General features: G+C 48.1%; 2 protein-coding genes across 2 annotated transcripts; both read left to right on the top strand.

The window, feature by feature from the left end:
* Positions 1-4,043: 4,043 nt before the first annotated feature.
* LOC127462997 (lymphocyte antigen 6E-like) lies at positions 4,044-8,819 on the top strand. Its single transcript, XM_051771965.1, has 3 exons — positions 4,044-4,220; positions 7,480-7,599; positions 8,355-8,819. Exons 1-3 carry the CDS (start codon positions 4,169-4,171, stop codon positions 8,561-8,563), a joined length of 381 nt encoding a protein of 126 aa, XP_051627925.1. The 5' UTR covers positions 4,044-4,168; the 3' UTR covers positions 8,564-8,819.
* Positions 8,820-12,600: 3,781 nt separating this feature from the next.
* Positions 12,601-18,003, top strand: LOC127462998 (lymphocyte antigen 6E-like). Its single transcript, XM_051771966.1, has 3 exons — positions 12,601-12,890; positions 16,806-16,925; positions 17,426-18,003. The coding sequence occupies exons 1-3, from the start codon at positions 12,833-12,835 to the stop codon at positions 17,632-17,634; spliced, it is 387 nt and encodes a 128-aa protein (XP_051627926.1). The 5' UTR covers positions 12,601-12,832; the 3' UTR covers positions 17,635-18,003.
* Positions 18,004-20,005: the final 2,002 nt, after the last annotated feature.

The following is a 20,005-nucleotide window of genomic DNA, read 5'->3' as shown; positions in this document are numbered from 1 at the left end:
TCCCTCAGTTGGCTTTGCCCTGGATTTTCTTCCAGCTCTCTCCACCCCTTTACTTGGAAAAACCAGGCTGTTCTCTGCTTCCAGAGGCACCACCATGGTGCTGGTGGAGACCTTGCAGTGGCCCTGGGTGTGACTGCAATAGCAACAGTGCCCCAGAATAGCACTGTGGCTTTGGGACATTGCCAGCCCCCAGTCTGGCTCCCAAAGTTTTGACAGTGTCCTGCAGGGACACAGTGATGGGGGCCAAGTGATGCCCCTGATGCTTTCACCAGCCAGGTCGCACAGGAGCTCCCCCAGGGGCTGGTTAAACCGGGATTTGGGGAGTTCTACACCTCCCCAGACACTTGAAGACATGTTTTTAACACCTAAACAGTGTCTGCACATAACAAAATGTACATTTTTCACAGCACTGAGTGATGCCACCACAGGAGCAACAGTGAATCCCATTCCCATCTTATTTCTGACCCTCACTTTGCGTGGTTTCTTTGGCTCCAGCAGCTGGTTAAACCAGGATTTGGGGAATTCTACACACCCTCAAACCTTAAAGAACTGATTTTAATACTTAAACAGTGTCTGCACATAACAAGAGGTAACATTTTTCACAGCACTGAAAACGACACCACAGGAACGACGCTGAAGCCCCTCCCATCTTAGTGATTACCCGCACTTTCCTTGTTTAATTATTTCCCCCCCAACTTTGTGTGTTTGCTTTGATTCCAGTGGCTGGTAAACCCGGGATTTGGGGAATTGTACAACCCCCCCAGAATCTTAAAGAACTGATTTTAACACCTAAACAGTGCCTGCACATAACAAAATGTCCATTTTTCACAGCACTGAGTGTTGCCACCACAGGAACAGCAGTGAATCCCATCCCATCTTATTTCTTACCCTCACTTGGTGTTTGTTTCTCCCCCAACTTTGTGTGTTTGCTTTGATTCCAGTGGCTGGTTAAACTGGGATTTTGGGAGTTCCACCCTTCCCAGGCCCCTGAAGAACTGTTTTTAACACCTAAACAGTGTCTGCACATAACAAGAGGTACATTTTTCACAGCACTGAATGATGCCACCACAGGAACGACACTGAATCCCATTCCCATCTTATTTCTTACCCTCACTTTTCTTGTGTTTAATTATTTCCCCCCCAACTTTGTGTGTTTGCTTTGGCTCCAGCAGCTGGTGAAACTGGGATTTGGGGAATTGTACAAACCCCCAGAATCTTAAAGAACTGATTTTTACACCTAAACAGTGTCTACACGTAACAAGGTGTCCATTTTTCGCAGCACTGAGTGTTGCCACCACAGGAGCAATGATGAATCCCATTTCCATCTTATTTCTTACCCTCACTTTTCTTGTGTTTAATTATTTCCCCCCCAACTTTGTGTGTTTGCTTTGGCTCCAGTGGCTGGTTAAACTGAGATTTTTGGGAGTTCCACCCTTCCCAGACCCCTGAAGAACTGATTTTTACACCTAAACAGTGTCTGCACGTAACAAGGTGTCCATTTTTCGCAGCACTGAGTGTTGCCACCACAGGAGCAATGATGAATCCCATTTCCATCTTATTTCTTACCCTCACTTTTCTTGTCTTTAATTATTTCCCCCCCAACTTTGTGTGTTTGCTTTGGCTCCAGTGGCTGGTTAAACTGAGATTTTTGGGAGTTCCACCCTTCCCAGACTCCTGAAGAACTGTTTTTAACACCTAAACAGTGTCTGCACATAACAAAATGTCCATTTTTCACAGCACTGAGTGTTGCCACCACAGGAACAACATTCCCATTCCCATCTTATTTCTGACCCTCACTTTGTGTGTTTGCTTTGGCTCCAGCAGCTGGTTAAACTGGGATTTGGGGAATTCTACAACCCCCAGAACCTTAAAAAAATGATTTTAATACTTAAAGAGTGTCTGCACATAACAAAATGTACATTTTGCACAGCACTGAATGATGCCACCACAGGAACAACAGTGAATCTCATTCCCATCTTATTTCTGACCCTCACTTTTCTTGTGTTTAATTATTTCCCCTCAAACTTAGTGTGTTTGCTTTGATTTATTTTGCTTTGCACCAATATTTCCTCACCCTCCCTCCCTCCTTCTCTCTTGTCTGGGTGAAATATTCATCTTGTTTATTATTATTAACTTCCCCTTTTCTCTAATCTATTTAAATGCTTTCTCACATTTCCACTTCCTCCGGCCCAATTTCTCACTTGCAGATTTTTCTGTTCAGCTGCACTTTGCTTTAACAGCCTCATTTATTTACTGTTCATTTATTTGCTTTCATTTCCAAGCCTTTCCTCTCCTCCCCTGTCTTGGGCTGTGTTTGGGCTTCACTCCTGCTGAGGAGCTGCATTTTTCTGCTCGATTTGCTCCAAGATGAGCCGGATTTTGTGGGATAATTCATTTTCATTTGGGGTTTTTTGATGGGATGGAAGAGTAGAAAGTGTAGAAAGTCCCATTTTCCATTTTCCCAGCTGCCTGAGACAACCCTGGTATTATAAATAAAACAAACATGTAGATTAATACCCACTCCTTCCCTCCATGCTCCAGCATTTTTCCAACCTGATGTTGTATTTATAAAGAATCTTGTTTGGAAAGGATGTTTTGGGGTTTTTTTTCACAGATTATTTCTGAAATATTGTTGCCACATTATCTGTCCCGTGGGTCTTTCACATCCTGGCTAAAAGGGGAGTTAAAGATTTGTGCTCAAGGTCAGAGAACAGAGTGGAAAACTTGGCGAAGAGGATGTTCATCCCCTCCAACCTTCCCTGGACATGGAGACAGAAACCACTGAGGGTTAAAACTGCTGCAGGAAAGGAGGAACTGGGCAAAAGGAGGAATGACCAGAAGGAAAAGACATCCCAGGGGTTGGGAATGGGTCCAGCTGCCCAGGATCCTGCAGGAAGGCGATCAGAGACTCTTGGGAAGTTGGTTTCTGGGCTCCCCAGGGGAGTGATCATGGAACCAACCCTGCCAGAGTCTAAGTGTTTGGCCAACACTCTGAGGCACGTGGTGGGACTTTTTGGGTTGTCCTGTGCAGGGCCAGGAGCTGGGCTCAATGGGTCTCTCCCAGCTCAGGATAATCTGTGATTTGATGAGCAATTTGGGGACTCAAAGAGCAACTGGATGTTCTTTATTCTGTTTCCACCCCATTTGTGACCTTACAACCCTTTACTTTGAGCTTCCCTTGGTCCTTTCTCTCTCTAAAGACCAAAGGTCCTGCTGAGGTGTCTCCTTGACCAGGACTTGTTTTATTTCTCAGTCTTTTTCACTCCCATTCCACAGTTGAACTCCTGCAGGTGTTTCCATGATGTTTCCATGTTTCCATGATGTTTCCATGTCCCTCTTCTGCATCCTGAGTCATCTGCCAAGAGGTGTTGTGGGAGCAGAAGGAGGGAGCCCAGAAAGATTGGAGAGGTCACGAGGGACTGGAAAAACCTGACAGAGCCCAGAGCTGGTTGACAGGTAACAACAAACATTGTTGCTTGGAAACCCCAGATGGTTCTGGAGGACAGGGGAGCAGAACAAAACAAGAACATCAGTCCCCATCCCTGCCTGGAGCATGGAAGCCTCTGAGGGACAACCTCCAGGCACAAGAGTGGCATCAGGGTTGGAACTGGGTGAGCTTTGAGGTCCCTTCCAACCCAAACCTTCCCCCGATTCTGTGGTCACTGCTGGTTTCTGTTTGAAGTTTCTTTGGGCAAGCGAGAGAAAGCTGGGTGATTGTGGACAACCCAGCAAAAAAAAAAATCTCCTCCTCTCCCACTTCCCACAAATATTCAGCTCCCATTCCATGGCAGAGAGGAAGGATGGAGGATTCCAGACAACCCGGCTCCGAGTTTCGCGGTTCAAGCCCGAGAAGGGAGTCCCGCCTTGGAATCAGATAAATTGCTCCCCAAATTAGCAATGCAGGCAAGGTCAGCAGGGAAAAAAAAAAAAAAAAAAGAAAAGATTGGATCTGGAGATGAGATGGAAGAAAACACCTCTACCCCTGCAGCTTTGTAACAGGTTCCTACGCACGAACACACCCAGCCCTGATCACACCTTGGGTGCTGTCACTCCCCAACCCTCAAATTACTGCAATCAAGGGAAGGAAAAGACAACTCAGTCCCGGTATAAAACCTTCCTGTGGTGCCCCGTCCCACACCTTTGGGGCTCTGAGGGCTCTCCTTCAACCATGAAGGCTTTTCTGGTTGCCCTGCTGGCGGCCGTCCTGTGTGCCCAGCAAGGTAAGGAGCTTGGGAGGCTTTTGGGAGAACCAGGATGGGAATGGGAACATCAGGAGAGAAATTCAGGTTAACTCAGGGACAAGAGGGTTTTGGGAATGGGAACACCAGAAGAGAAATCCAGGTTAACTTAGGGACAAGAGCGTTTGGCAGCTTTTAGTGCAGCTGGTGAGGTCTTGGGGGGGAAGTTTTGCATTGGGCACGTCGAGGAATATTTGGGGTGGTTTAGTCTTTGTTTCTGGGTGAGTTCTGCAAAGGCACCTGGAGATATTTGGGGTGGTTTAGTCTTACTTTCTGGGTGAGTTCTGTAGAGATACCTGGAAATATTTTGTGTGATTTAGTCTTTTTTCTGGGTGAGTTCTGTAGAGGTACCTGGAAATATTTAGTGTGGTTTAATCTTAGTTTCTGGGTGAGTTCTGCAAAGGCACCTGGAAATATTTTGTGTGATTTAGTCTTTTTTCTGGGTGAGTTCTGCAGAGGTACCTGGGGATATTTAGTGTGGTTAAGTCTTAGTTTCTGGGTGAGTTCTGCAAAGGTACCTGGAAATATTTTGTGTGATTTAGTCTTTTTTCTGGGTGAGTTCTGCAGAGGTACCTGGGGATATTTAGTGTGGTTAAGTCTTAGTTGCTGGGTGAGTTCTGCAGAGGTATCTGGAGATATTTTGTGTGGTTTAGTCTTAGTTTTTGTGTGTTTTACAGAGGCACCTGCAAATATTTTGTGTGATTTAGTCTTTTTTCTGGGTGAGTTATGCCAAGGTACTTGGAAATATTTAGTGAGGTTTAATCTTAGTTTCTGGGTGAGTTCTGCAGAGTTGCCTGGAAATATTTTGTGTGATTTAGTCTTTTTTCTGAGTGAGTTCTGCAGAGGCACCTGGAGATATTTAGTGTGGTTAAGTCTTAGTTTCTGGGTGAGTTCCGCAGAGGCACCCGGAAATATTTAGATTGGTTGAGTCTTGATTTCTGAGTGAGTTCTGCAGAGGTACCTGGAGATATTTTGTGTGGTTTAATCTTAGTTTTTGGGTGAACTCTGCCCAGGTACCTCAAAGCTGAGCTCCCCCCTCTGGTTTCTCACATCCTTCCCTCTGAAGACAGGCACAAACTCAAACATGCTCACAGAAATTAAGCCAAGCTCAGAGTCCTGCCTTTGGTTTTATTTTTGTTCCTGGATGAAACCGGGGGAGCTGCTGTCAACAGGAGGTTGTGTGGCTGGTTTTGACACCCCATCTCCTGCCAGAGCTTCACTCTCCTTCCCACAGCCACATCCCAATTAAGAAACGAGATTTTTGAAAGCCCAAGAGCTCTTTGCTCCTGAGTTTGAGGAGCAAACTCTCAAGTGGGAGTGTGTTTATTGTGGAATCCACGGCTCTCTTGTCCTTTTGCACCATTAAGGTTATTTCTGGCTGCGTTTCCTAAAATTCCAGCTCCTGGAGGGTGGAGCCCAGAGGCAGGAAAGGCTTTATAGCAGCTCTAATGGCTTAAGCTGTTCTTGTTTCCTGGCTGGAAGGGGTTTTCTTTGCCTCACTTAGTGAGTACAAGTGCATTGCAGTTGCTTTCAGGCACGTGCTGGGGTTTGGGCTCCTTCTGCAGCAGGAAGTGGTTTGAACAACTTTGGCAACAAAAGGAACTCAGAGAGAGCTCCAGGGGCTGTAAAATGCAATCAATTCTTGCTAAGTAGCAGGTCTGGGGTTTGCTTTGCCTGCCAAAGGACAGGAGCCCACAGCTCGTGTTGGGGAACCTCCAGAGGAGAGAAAAGAGGCTGAAAATATCCATGTGATGGAGAAACAGGGAAAACTGAACAGTGATTTAAAGAGGAGTTAAAGCCAGGATTCAATTCAGTTCAAAACCAAGGCTGGTTTTATCTCCTACTCCGGAGAACAGCTGAACTTGCAACACCTGGACTGGAAAAGAGCAGGGAATCATCAAACCATAGAATGGTTTGGGATGGAAAGGACCTTAAAAATCATCCAGCTCCAACCCCCTGCCATGGGCAGGGACACCTTCCACTAGACCAGGCTGCTCAAAGTCCAACCTGGCCTTGAAGCATCTGGGTCAGTCCTGTGCTGAGACACCCAGAGCTGTACCCAAGACACCCAGATCACAGAGGAGAGGCCTTTTCTCTCCCTGCTTGTGATAGTCAGGGACTACACTGGCTTTTAATTCTCTTTCAAAACTGCTTCTGCAGTCGTCTAACCAAGTTCATGGGCAGATTGAACTCCAGGGATGAGTTTGAACCAACAGCAGCTGGGCTTTGGAGAGTCCCTGGCAGGGGGCTAAAACCAAGTCCAGAATTAATTGAGAGAGGATTTTGTGCAGAATTTAGAGCTTTGCTGGGCTGAGAAAGGCAGGAGGAACCAAACCAGGGGAAGTTCAGGACCCTCCCTGCTTTATAATTGGGTCACCTGCAACCAAGAGCTGGGAAGGATGGAGCAGGATTTCCCCAGAGCAGCTCAACTCCCTCTTGTCACCCCTGACCCAAAAGGAGGAGCATTCCATGGAACTCCAGGCAGCAGGGAAAACAATTTCCCCCAATGAATGCACCTCCGGGGAACGGGATGGCACATGCCCACATTCCTCACATAAAATGCCACCTGGAATCCTAACTCAATTGACTTGGGTTGTGCCCAGCAATCCATATCCCACCTCCTCCTGGTTTGGAAATAGCCCTGGCACAGCGCTGAGTTAAGAATATCCCTGGGAACACGTCGTTCCAGGCGCTGATAGGAATAATCTCTCCATTGTCCGGAGCGACCTCTCCCTTTATTGTGGGGCTGTGTTTAGTCATTTTGCTCCCTGGGGGTGCCACAGGCATTCATTAATTCATGTCTGGGAAGTGCTTTTTGCAGATATTGCCTGAAAATCCCTGGGATTGAGCTCTCAATCCAAGAACTGGGCCAGTTCCTTCTCTCCTTGCCAGTTCTTCTCCTCCTCGCAGGTTGTGAGCTTTGCTTTTGGAGCTTGGCTTCCAGCCAGGCCAATGTGGACCCCAGGACAGAAGGAAAGGTCACCTGGGAATGCTGCTCTGGCTGGAAAACATTGTTTCAAATTTAATCACCCCCCAAATCTCAAGTCAATGAGGAAAACTCGTTTTCTTCTCTGTATTTCCTTCCTCAGCTTCATTAATCAAAACCAACCCCTTCTTTCACTTGTTCACAACGTACTTTTCACCTTGAGTTTTCCAAGGAAAGATATGGCTTTGACACCTCTTTTTCCCAAGAGGGAACGGCTGGAAACCTCTAATCTGTGCCACACGTGCTTTTTTCCAGCTTCCTCCCTGTTTTGCTACACATGTGACAACGAGCATTCCAACTGGAACTGCCTTAAAACCTACAAGTGTGAAGACCATGAGAAGTACTGCACGACCACATACAGCACTGCTGGGCTTGGTGAGTGCCAGCAACACATCCAGGCTTTCCTAATCTTCATTTTAGTCCTGGGAAACAGTGATTTTTTTGGGGTCCTTTGGGAAGAATCGATGATTGAGGTTTAGGGATCACAACACGTAATTTGTGAATCCCTCAGTGGTGCTTTGTGATCCTAAAATGGTTTGGGTTGGAAGGGACCTTCAAGATCATCTGGTTCCCATGGGCAGGGACACCTTCCAGTGTCCCAGGTTGCTCCAAGCTCCATCCAACCTGACCTTGAACACTTCCAAGGATGGGGAATCCACAATTTTTCTGGGCAACCCGTGCTGGTTCCTCCCCACCCTTGTGGCTGGAACACACAGATTTCAGGAGCAGACACTGAGAACTCTCCCACGTGCTCTGGGATGAAGGCTGGAAAGGGATTGGATGTAAATAATGTGGGTTTAGAGGCATTTTAGTGGCATTTTAGAGATCATTTAGAGGGAAATGCACTCCAGTAATTTCCTGCTGTCCTACGGGAAGCACAGAATCCCACAGTCATTTAGTTGGAAAAGGTCTCCAAGATCCAGTCCAACCTTTGGCTGGTCACCACCTGGTCACCCAGACCAGAGATTTCGGTTTGGCGTGGGTTTCTATCAAGGACTGTTTAGTGCCATGCATGGTGCCCACCCAGCACTCATCAACCCCCCTGGTGGCTGTTATTAATTGCAATTAATACCCCCCCCCCTTCCCGAAGAATCTCAAATTCCAGCTCTCCTTTCTCCTCCTCCCCCCAGGCAAGGACGCGGGGCACCGGATCACCAAGAAGTGCTCCGTGGACTGTCCCGAGACAAACGTGAACTTCGGGGTGGCAGCTTTTTCCACCAAGTGCTGCAGCACCTCCCTGTGCAACTTCAGCGGCGCCAACAGCATCCGAACCTCCTACGCCGTGATGCTCCTGGGAATCGCCGCCAGTCTGGGCTGGGTCATCAGGGCAGGATTGTGAGGAGGGGTGGGAGGAGATGGGACAACCCAAGAACCCACAAGGTATCCCCCGAGTGAGAAACCAGGCTCCTCTGTCAAGTGGTTCCAACAGGGGCTGTGCTGCCCTGTTCTTATCCCAGACAGATCCCATTCCCGACGTGGCAGTGCAGCTCCCGGTTTCCCCCTCCTCGTTTTATACTAATTTTCCCTGGAAAAGCTCTTTTGATAGCACAGCATGTGACGATGGTCAGACAAAAATAAAGATTTATGTTATTCTAGAGTGTCTTTGTTCAATCCAGCCTGAGACAACAGCTCTGCCAGCGAGGGGTTGTTCTCGGAATCTCCGATTCCCGTTGAATTCCGCACTTCCGAGTCTTCTCCTGGTTGCCTTTCCCAACTGACTCAGTTGCATCCAGACATTCCATAAAGCGAAATACTCTGATGGCTCAGAGCAGAGGTGTCGGTCTGGGAAGGTCAGAGATGTTTGTGTTGCTCCCACTGCCAACTGGGAATTCCCACTTGTAGCCGCTGGGACACACGGCCGGGGTTTGGCAGGAATTGCGATCCTGCAAAGTTCTCCCGTGATCTCTGCAAGGTGGGTAGTCTCAGCTTTTCAAACAGGGAAAAGTCCCACCTAGAGATGCTGGAGATGTCCAAGGCGAGGACAGTGCTGCTGGAATGCGTCCTCCTGGGAAGGAGATCTCTGTGCCTGCTCGGAGAAGATGTTGCTGAGGGATTGGTCGTGATTTCCCAGTGGGAAAACGGACAGGATGAGTCTGGGAAAGGTGATGGGTGTCTGGGCTGGTGGGGAGGTCTCCCCTTTCCAGTCACTGCTGCATTTTCAGGCTTGGGGATGGAGGAGATGAGATGGGGATCCTCTGGAGCTCTTGGGTTGGACATCCCTGGCAACTTTTGGGGTTGAGATTCCCTCCTGCTCCTGGAAGAGCGAACCTATAGTTAAAGGGAAAAATACACATGATCGTGGAGCTGGAGAGTGTGTAATTCCCAGTTGAGCAGCTTAAAACTTCAGCACTGGATTTTGGGAGGGTTTGTTTAATGGCACCTGGAAAAAATCCCTCATCTTTGCAGCCCAGCTGGGTTTGAGGGGAATCCTGTGTTGGATTTGAGGGGAATCCTGCTCTGGATTTGAGGGGAATCCCATGCTGGATTTGAGGGGAATCCTGTGCTGGATTTGAGCAGAACCCTGTGCTGGATTTGAGGGGAATCCTGTGCTGGATTTGAGGGGAATCCTGTGCTGGATTTGAGCAGAACCCTGTGCTGGATTTGAGGGGAATCCTGTGCTGGATTTGAGGGGAAGTCTGTGTTGGTTTTGAGGGGAATCCTGTGCTAGATTTGAGGGAATCCTGTGCTAGATTTGAGGGAATCTTGTGCTGAATTTGAAGGAATCCTGTGCTGGATTCAAGGGAATCCTGTGCTGGATTCAAGGGAATCCTGCACTGGATTTGAGGGGAATCCTGCACTGGTTTTGAGGGGAATCCTGTGCTGGATTTGAGGGAATCCTGTGCTGGATTTGAGGGGAATCCTGCTCTGCATTCAAGGGGAATCCTGCTGTGGATTTGAGTGGAATCCTGCACTGGATTTGAAGGGAATCCTGTGCTGGATTTGAGGGGAATCCTGTGCTGGATTTGAGGGAATCCTGCTCCACCAGACCGGCAAAATCCAGGTGTTTCTGTGCAACAGGAAGAAACCACAGTTCTGTCCAAAGGCTGTGAAAATGGGATTAGGTTTAATCATCCCATAAAGATTTAATTTCTGGTCAAGGAGGGTGTTCTGGCATTTATTTAAATGTTCTAACTAGAGGATAGTGGTGGTGTAGCATTTCTGTGCTGAGGGACCAACAGAAACGTGGGCTTTTGCACTTTTTTAACCACTTTTCCAATGGCTTTTCCCGCATTTTAATCACAGCAATTTCTGAAACTCTTCTCAAAGCTTTTGGCCGACTCGAAATTCCACATTTAGCAACGACATCTGAGTTTCACACTTACATTTACATACATTTACAGTTACATTTGACCAGCTTTTGTTTCGAGAAAACTGCTTTTCCCTCCCTAAAATAAAGCAACTGTTCATCCTCCTCACATGAGTTTCAACCAGGTTTAGAACGAGACAAGCAAAACACTTTTCCTTCTTCCCTCGGCAACTGTGTCAAGGGAAATAAGTCTTTCCACCTCACCTTCCACCTCCACCTCCAATTAAATCCCCTGTTACTCATTCTGAAGCCTTTATGAAGTTCATAACTCCCAAATTCTTGTAAACTCTGATATTATCTTTACTTCTTGTGCCCTGAAAAAATCATCTTTCTGCCTTCATGTTTTTTTTGTTGTTTTTTTTTATTTCTGGTGAGGGACAAAGACAACATTAAGAAGGACATAAGGGACCAGCTGGAAGATTCCAGGATCATCTACTGGAAAATCCTGCTCTAAAGCCTTTAAGAACTCGGGCCCTGCCTTCTCAAAATCTCAGCAGCTTGCAGGAGACAGGAGATATTTTAGGTTTTGGCTTGGCTGAGATTACAGGGGGAGGGAATCAAAAACAAGTGCCTGGTTGAGCTGCTATTTCTGTACCTGCGAGGGGATGCTGTTGGCTGAGATAACTGGAATGTGGGCTGGCTCTGCTCTGCAACTCAACGTTCCCTCTGCTGAGGGGCATCACCCCCCCCCAGATAATCACTAAAAAAAGCTGATTTACCAATCAAATCTCTCCTGGCCTGGGGAAAATCAAATATTTCACAAACAAGAGAGGGTTTCACTGGCAAGGAAGGCGCCAGCTCCTATTTTCCTCCCTCCTGGTGCCTTTGGAAGGCTGATGAAGCCAAACACGCCCCTCCTTGGAGCCTTTTGGCTTAATTGCCACCTCTATTCCAACTGAGTTTCATGCTCTCCCTGTTGAGAAAGCAGAAATTTCCTCACCTCAGTCACGTGAACAGTGTTTATAAGCCCGATTTAGAGGTGATGGAAAGTCTTACATCACCCCAAGAACCCCGGGGTGGCTTTTGGGTGAGACAATGGCTGGAGGTGGGTCACGTCAGAAGGCCAAAATATTTACTGGGAGACGGAAATCTGAGGAATTTGGAGATGAGGAAAAAAAGGGAAATAAGGCAGATGGGCAGCAGCAAGGGGCAGAGTCACTGGCAGAGGCTTTGGGGCAGCTCCTGCAGCTCCAGGTGTCCCGTGGAAGGAGCTTTTCTGGGATTGTGCCTCCGTCCCCGTGAGGAGATGGCAGGAAAACAACGGCAGGAGGGAAAAACAACAACAACAACCCGAAGAAGATGGGGGAAAATTCTGATTTTATACAGGGAGACAGGATGAAACATGATTAAAAAAAAAAAAGGAATAAAGAGCACAACACGGAAATCCAATGGAATATTCTTGTTGGCATTTCACAGAATTTTGGCTGGTTTGTTTTTTTTTTTCCTCTGAAAACTTAACGAGTTGAGATCCTTGATCAGCCAGCCCCTCGTTCTCCATGCTTTAATTGGTTGGTGTTTTTCTCCCTGACATTTATTTTTTTGGAATTTGTGAAAAAAAAAAACAAAACCAAAACAAACTGCACAGCTTGTTGGATGCTGTGGGAGTGGGTGTCATGTCTGGTTTTTAATTTAAGGGGTCGTTTTCATTGCCCAGTGGAATTTATTTTGTAACAAGATAACATTTTCTTCTCATATAAAATATTCACTTTTTTTTTCTTTTTAGCAGAAACATTTGTGATTTTTTGAACTGCTGCCTTAAAAAAGAGACAGAAAATGATGCCTGGTCCCCTATGAAAGGCAGTGGAAGGATTCTGCTCTGCTGCTCTAGTGCTGTTGCCAGTCCTAGGAGACATTTTGTAGAAACTTCAGTCCCAAATTCCATTTGAAATTTAAATCCAACCCATGCCAGGGGGTTGGATTTAAAGGGATCTTTAAAGGGATTCAGCCCTGGGAGGCCCAGAAAGGAGAATTTTCCTCTCCTCGTTGTTTTGGTTTTTTGTGTCCTTTGCTTTTCCTCCACTTCCCCAAAATTAGAAACTGTCTCAGAGTTCACTCAGGATGAAGCAGCTGAGTTGTGAAACGAGGAGGAAAAGAAGTTGGGGGGGAGAACACACCCCCTCTTAGACTTCCAACAAAGAGCCCTTGGACACACAAGCCTCGACACGTTGCTCCCAATTATCCCTCCTCTGACACAGCAGCCCCGTGGTTATTATCTCGAGATCAAAGCAAACACTCCAGAGGTATAAAACCTGCCCTGACCGAGTCCTGCTTATTTTGGGAGCTGGCAAGAACCTGGAAAGGATGAAGGCTCCTCTCCTCCTCCTCGCCGCGCTCGTCCTCGCCCTGTGCACGGACAGGGGTGAGTCTCCAAGGGTTTGCTTTGCTTGTGGGGAGACCCTCCCAAAACTTTGGCTTTGATGTGGTGGGATGATAAGAGGATTTTGCAGGAGGGTCACTGAGGTCCAGAAAATATTCCAGTCCTTGGGATAAGAAGCCAGGGGACGTGTTCCCACCAGAAGGTGGGTGGACAAGGAGGCGAAATGGGGGATGAGACACCCACCTCAGACGGCTCATGAAGACCCAGCCCAGCCCTTGGAGTGGTTGAGAGCCCTTGGTGCAGCTCCATGGGAAGGGGGTTAGTTGAGGGATACACAGAGCTGGGCACTAAAGCTGCAGGTTTGACCCAGGACTCACCACAGCCCTATCATTACGAATTTTTTTCACTTGTTTATTGGTTGCAATTACGAACCATCATTACCTAAATCGCTAGAGATGGTCAGACCACAAGAGGAGAGGCAGTTCTGGCTCCCATCTCTCGTTGCTTTGAAGTGCAGCAAGGCTGGAAATTATCATTAAGATTGGAAATGACCTCTCAGATCGTCAAGACTGACCATTAACCCATCAGGAAAAATGCCATCACTGAAAGCGTGCTCAAGCATGGGAACAGAGAAGGGGTGGAATCACTGCCCATGGAAGTGCTCAAAAAACATGTAGATGTGGTGCTCAGGGAAGTGGTTTAGTGGTGAACGTGGCAGTGCTGGGGTAATGTTGGACCCGATGACCTTTGAGGTCTTTTCCAGCCCCAGCGGTTCTGTAATTCCCAGTGTGGTTGATCCCAGGTCTGGGATGGAGATGCAGAGTCCCATTTTCATTCTGAGAAGTGTCTGGAGTTTTTTTGGGGGAAGAGCACTGGGAACCTGCATTTCAGTTCTCCTGGCTGGGCTCTGCCTGTGCCTCTGGGAGCCCCCAAGGTTGGGCTGTGGGTCAAGCAAGGAAGGGAAGGTGCTGCCCTGAATATTCCTCTATTTTAGGGGAATAGTTGATTCCCTCAGCTCAGGGGTTTTTTGCCTTATTACAAACTGAATTTTTCTCAGCCTGTGCTGTAGCATTTGACCTGCAAACTATCACCCATTCTGCTCCTGGTCTAGCAGAGCCCTTCAGCTCTGTAAATATTCTTATCACAGGCTTTAAACTTGGTATGTGCTAAATCATTGTGCTCAAGTTGAGAACGTTAAGGACAAGAAAAGGATCTTATCCACTGTAATCACACTTTTTAAAAAGATCAGCAGAAATTACCCCATGAGCAGCCCCCCTTTGCTGTGCAATCCAAGGTTGGTTCCTCTTCCAATTAATCCTGAAACCGGTGTCAATCCCTGCGCTTCCTAATGCTTCACACATGTAAGAGGTTTATGTGTGTGGCTGGAATTATCCACGAGAACATTTCCCTCGGGGAATGTTCCCCTTCAGTCAGAGCAGAGGTCCTGGTGGGTGCAAGCAGGAGACATCCAGTGCAAAATACACTGATTTTATTTGAGGTAAACCAGCTTAGGCCAGCCTGGTTTAACTCCAGGTTTACACCTTGAGTAGGGTGCTGAAAGAAATAGTTTTCCTTTCCTTCTCAACCCTCAGATACCTGAAGAGATTAAATAAAATTAGAAATGTTTTTCAGTAGAATGACCAAAATTGTCCTCCCTGAGTTCAGGGTCTTAACTGAGATGCCATTTAGGATTCCATCTGCTTCCAGAGTCCCCTAGGGAATGGTGAGTAAGAAATCTCCTGAGGAGAGTCAGAGGTTGGAAAAGGTGATGGAAGGCTCCCAGGGCAACTGGACTCTGAAATGAAGACTCCCAGCTTTGGGAGGATGGGATGAAACAGGATTTGGGCACATGACAAGCTCCACTGTTTCCTGCATTAATTCAGGAAATTATTCTGGGGATGGGCTTGGATTAAAGAAGCTGTATTATTAAGGATTAAGCCAGGCTATGTGTCTGGAAAATCCAGTTTGGGGATTCAGCTTTAGTGTGTTTCTGGGAGGAAAGGGTGGTTCCCAGTGGGGTGGAGCAGAAACATCCCTGGATGGGATTTGCACGAGAAAAGAGAGTGGAGCCACACATTTCTCACACAGATGGTCCTAAGGAGGGTCTCAGACTCGAACAAATAAATTTATCCATCAGGGTCAGGACAATACTGAAGGCAAGAGCCAAGTGAGAGAACTGCTGAGGTTCTGGAGATGGAAATGACTGAGGTAGGAAGGAAATCGCAGCAGTTTTGGTGTGAAGTCAAAGAGAGCCGAAGGTGCCAAGGGTAAGGGGTTTGAAACAACCATGGCAATGGAGGGTGATGGGATCTGAGGCACTGCCAGCCCAGTTTTATGGCCTCTGTCCTCTGTGGCCCCTGCTCATGGCCATTTAGTGGGATATAACAGAGTAGGGAATGGGAGGACTGTGGATCATGAAAGGAAAAGGAAGGTCAGCACTGGGAGGCCACGGAAAGGGAGAAGGGGCTGAGTTGGAGTGGGAGAAGAAGGCAGCTTCCACCGAGGCAGAGGATGAATAGTGACCTAAAAGCCATTTCCTATGGAAACCAGTGATCCCGGGGTCATGGACTGCGCTGGAGCCAGGGCTGAGCCTGTTTGGGCCACATGAACTTGTCTTAAGGTCACACAAGGGCAGGGATGAGGTTGGGACACTACGGACAAAGGTGCTGATGAGCTTGGGCAGGGGAGAGGAAGAGCAAGGAAGATGAAGGGCAAAGAAGGCAAAGATAAAGGGGAGAAAAGTAGAAGAAAGATGAAGGACAAGAGGGAAGAAGAGCAAGGAAGATGAAGGGAGAGGAAGGCAAAGCTAAAGGAGAGAAGAGCAAGGAAGATGAAGAGCAAGGAAGGCAAAGCTAACGGGGAGAAGAGCAAGGAAAATGAAGGGCAAGGAAGGCAAAGATAAAGGGGAGAAAAAGAGAAGAAAGATGAAGGACAAGAGGGAAGAAGAGCAAGGAAGATGAAGGGAAAGGAAGGCAAAGCTAAAGGCCAGTGCTGTTCCAAGAATTAAATGGGTATTAACGGGCCATAGAAAGAGATTCTGGACATGAGGATGAGTCTAATCCCCAGAGGGTGACATTGCTGTCAGGAGTGTTTGTGCCAGATAAAGAGATGAGGAGGAAATTCCTCTTATCATGCAAAAAAACCTTCCCCAAGGATCTCTTTGCCATGAATGGCTGTTTTAGCCTCAGTGAGTGCAAGCTGTTTGCATTCATTCCCATCAGCACAGCGCTTGGCAGATGCAGAGTGTTCCAGATGTGCACATTTTGTGGAGAGAGGATGTTAATACCCATGGATGGCTGTAAAAAGGAATCTGCTGCAGCCCAGGGGGTGATTTGCTCAGCCCTATCTTCTGCAGGTCCAAGATTTTCCTCCTGACGCAGGAGAGCTCTGAAAATGAACCAGAAAAATCATGGGATGGTTTGGGTTTGAAGGGATCTTAAAGATCATCCAGTTCCAACCACATGCCATGGGCAGGGACAACTTCCACTAGACCAGGTTACTCCAAGCCTTATCCAACTTGGCCTTGAACACTTCCAGGGATGGGGCAGCCACAGATTCTCTGGTCCAGTGTCTCCATCCAAGAACTCTTGTCCACCAACCAAGGCTTGAAGGAGCCAGGCTGGAAAGGGATCCCAAGAGCTTCACACTGGAAGTGACAGTAGACCAGGGTGCTCTTTCCAACAGCACACTGGAGATGCCACACATCTAAATGGATTCAAGGCAGAGTCAACTAAATAGCCAGCAGGAAGATCCCTGAGGGTTCCTAAAGGAGCAGAGCACATCTGTGGTGGGAATTTGAGCTTAAACTAACTGGGCTCCTGGGACCAAGTTTAACACATGGAGGTGGTTGTCAAGCTGTGGCCACTGGGCTTGACAGATCCTCCATCCACCACCAGTTTTGTGCTCCTGGGGATGTTTCTGGAGGTGATTGACAGGTGTTCTGTGCTTTTTTGGCAGCTTTCTCCTTGACCTGTTTCTCGTGCAAAGACGCGACTTCCAACATCCACTGTCTCGGCACCACCAAATGCTCCGACAACGAGAAGTACTGTCTGACCACCTATTCCACCACGGGAATGGGTAAGTGGGGAGAGCTTTTCCAAGGCTCTGATGGCGAGATGGGGATCAGGGGAGGCTGATTGCAGAGTCTGCTCCCACCAGGAGGTGTGGTGGAATAATTAATGAGGATCGCAGCACGCAGAGAGTAAATCTTGCAGAACTCAGAGATTATCTCTGTAGCTGCACTGATTAAACACTCCTGGGAAAGGGAGACATTGGAATAGAAAGAATTTCCCTCCACAAACTCCTTCTCTCAACTCCAAGGTCAAGTAGGCGCTCAAGAGGTGGTGGAATTAGAAAGGGCCAGGCACTGTGGAAGGAGCCACTCTGGAGTTGGTCTCCAGAGGTCACAATATACACAAATAATGGTGCAGCCAGAAGGGAAACCAAGAGCAGCAAGAGGGAGTAGCCTGGGATCTACTACCGGATATTGCACATCCAGGTGATCATTGAGGCCTAAAAAAAATACATGAGATAAAAATCCTGACTTTTCCTGCTGTTTTCTGCCCCTCCCACCCCAGGCAGTGACAAGAACCAGCGCATCACCAAGAAGTGTTCTGCATATTGCCCGACAATCGACCTCAACATCGGCATAGCCGGGGTGGCCACCAGCTGCTGCCAGACCTCCCTGTGCAACATCAGCGGCGCCAGCAGCGTGAAAACCAGCGCCACCATCATCGCCCTGGGCCTCCTGGCCAGCCTGGCCTGCATCCTCAGCATGGGTTTTTAAAGGTTTTCCCAGGGGGAAATGAGGCCTTGCACAGCCAGGGCTCGAGGTGGCACCTGCAGGGTGGGAATGCCACCCTGCTTCCCCTGCTCGGGAGGTCACATCCGATGACAAAGCCCAAGGGCACTGCCATACCTCAAAAGGATATTTTTGGAAGAGAAAGGAGTGATGTGGAGCCCACCACGGGCACCATCTCTCCTGCTATTGGCACTTTCTAAATCAGTGCAGTTTTTCCCCTTCGTTTTGTCCCTCGTGCCGTTTTTTTTCTCTTTATACCACTTTTTGCCCTGCATCATTTTGCTCCGAGGAAGCCCTTTAATATCAGAGTTGTTAAGCAGCAACTGGGCACAATAAAGTGTTATTTTATCCTCTCGCGTGGCTGCGTGGTGTGGGACGTGGGGAGGAGCTGCTGGATGCATCCATGGCAGCAGGAATAAAAGTGGAGGCTGCAAGTGGAAGGGAATAATGCTGGAATATGCTCAAATTGCTTTGCATTCACTTCAGAAAGCCTCTCCCCAGATTTTATTTTTCTGCATTGGCAGAAATGTCATTTTTGTGACTCTGTTTCAGAATAAACTCTATTTAACTTGCTTTCAGTTCGTCTTGTGAGTCAGCTGCCCGAAGAGGAGTTGGGCTCCCCAGCAAACAGAGGGGACAGGGCAGGACTCCCCAGGAAGGGACCTCGAGCATTAAGTTTTCTTTAAACTGATGGAAGATCTTCCAGTGGAAATTGCTTTATTATAGGCATTAAGGATTATCTTGAAAGGGGAGAAAAGCATCTTGCACGGTGCTTAAAGGCAGGAAAGCCAGATGTGTGTCTGCTGGAGTCTGGAAATTCCAGCCTCATCTGTGACAAAATATGAATTTGGAAAATGAATCTTTTAGGTTTGCCAGTCAGGTGTCCCAGCGTGGGTAAAATGGAAGGGATTCATCACCCTACCCTACCCTTCCCTGTGGATAATCTTGGGAATGAGAGATTTCCTCACTCAAACCCTTCCAAAGGGAGCCAGGGGAGGATGAGTTGCTTTCTCCCGAGGCAGCTCTTCCCAGGGATCACTCCAAGGAAGATCTCCCAGGATAATTAGTTGTCTGCAGCTGACCCAGCTGGTTTTCCCTCAGTAGACTCGTGTCACAGGGAGAACAGCTGCATGTTCTGCTCCCCCTGATGGGCATTTACTCAGAAACAGCCACATCTTTGTTATTTTGAACAGGTTTTCAAAGGAAACTTGACCTCAAGACCAGCTCACCCCCACCTGCTCTCACCCCTTCCTCCCATCCATATCCCACCTCCAGCTCTGCACTCCTGGCTGTTTTCTCTCCTAGGTTTCCTCTTTGGCTTCTTCATCCAATCTTAGTCCTGTTTTTTCCACCCAACCTCTATTTTCTTGCTACAGCCTCAGCTCAGTGTTTTCTCCTCGGTGTAAATCCAAGGCTGGCCGAGAATACTCTATCTTTAGCCCCGAGACTCTTCCTTCTCCTTGTGGTTTTTATCATCCCCCAGCTGAGCTGGTTCCACTCTTCTGTCAGATTTACCCTCTTCCCTTTTCTTCCCCTCCTGCCACATTTAGAGATATTCAAGTGACAGGCAGATGTGAACACCCCACACGAGCCAAGAGCTGTTCTGTGGCCCTTGGGTGGCCAAATTCTGCCCCACACACAGATCACAGCGTGGCAACAGCTGAACTATTTGGAATAATCCTCAGCCTTTGCTATCCATGGGTTTAGGATTCCTTAGGGACTGGGAAAGGGCAAGATGGGGTTATTAAGGCCCCAGGTCTCGTTGTGCTGAGCTTGTGAGTTCAGGCCAGCTCTTGGCAACCAGGTTTAAAATAAATCGTGTTTTGTGGTGCCTGAACTTGGCAGGTGCCTCTGTATTGGGTTGGGAAGGAACCTGGCATGGCCAAAGGGATGGAGGCACATGGGACACAACCTGCTTCTTGCCTGATTTCTCCCTAATCCAACAGATTCCAGTCCCTACTGCCCAGCAACACGACCCCACGTGTGTGGGGCCAAAGCTGACCCACGTCTCGAGGTCCTTGTCTGGAGGTGGGAGCTCAGCTGCCCTGAGGCACAGGAGGTCCTAAAAAACATGAAAGCTCCCTTAGAGACCCCTCCCTGGGAGGGTTGGGCAAGAGGAGACTCTCTGCCAACCTCCCTGAGAAATCCTGAGGTGCCACCTCCCGCTCACGGACTGGTTCCTAATCCCACATCCCTCCACCCAGGCTTTCCGTTGGATCCCGTGGCTTCATCCTCCTGGCATGGGAGTGTCGAGCTGCCCAGCACAGCCACCTGGGATGCCTGGAGGGCTCTTGGGAAGGAGATGGGAGTCTCATTCAAATACCTGGGATTGCTCCTGGGAGGGAACTGCCTCTCT

Source organism: Manacus candei, unplaced genomic scaffold (assembly GCF_025592945.1).
Source record: "Manacus candei isolate 608988 ecotype Guabito, Panama unplaced genomic scaffold, ASM2559294v1 h1tg000148l, whole genome shotgun sequence".
Lineage (NCBI taxonomy): Eukaryota > Metazoa > Chordata > Aves > Passeriformes > Pipridae > Manacus > Manacus candei.
This window is presented reverse-complemented; position numbering and strand designations above follow the sequence as displayed.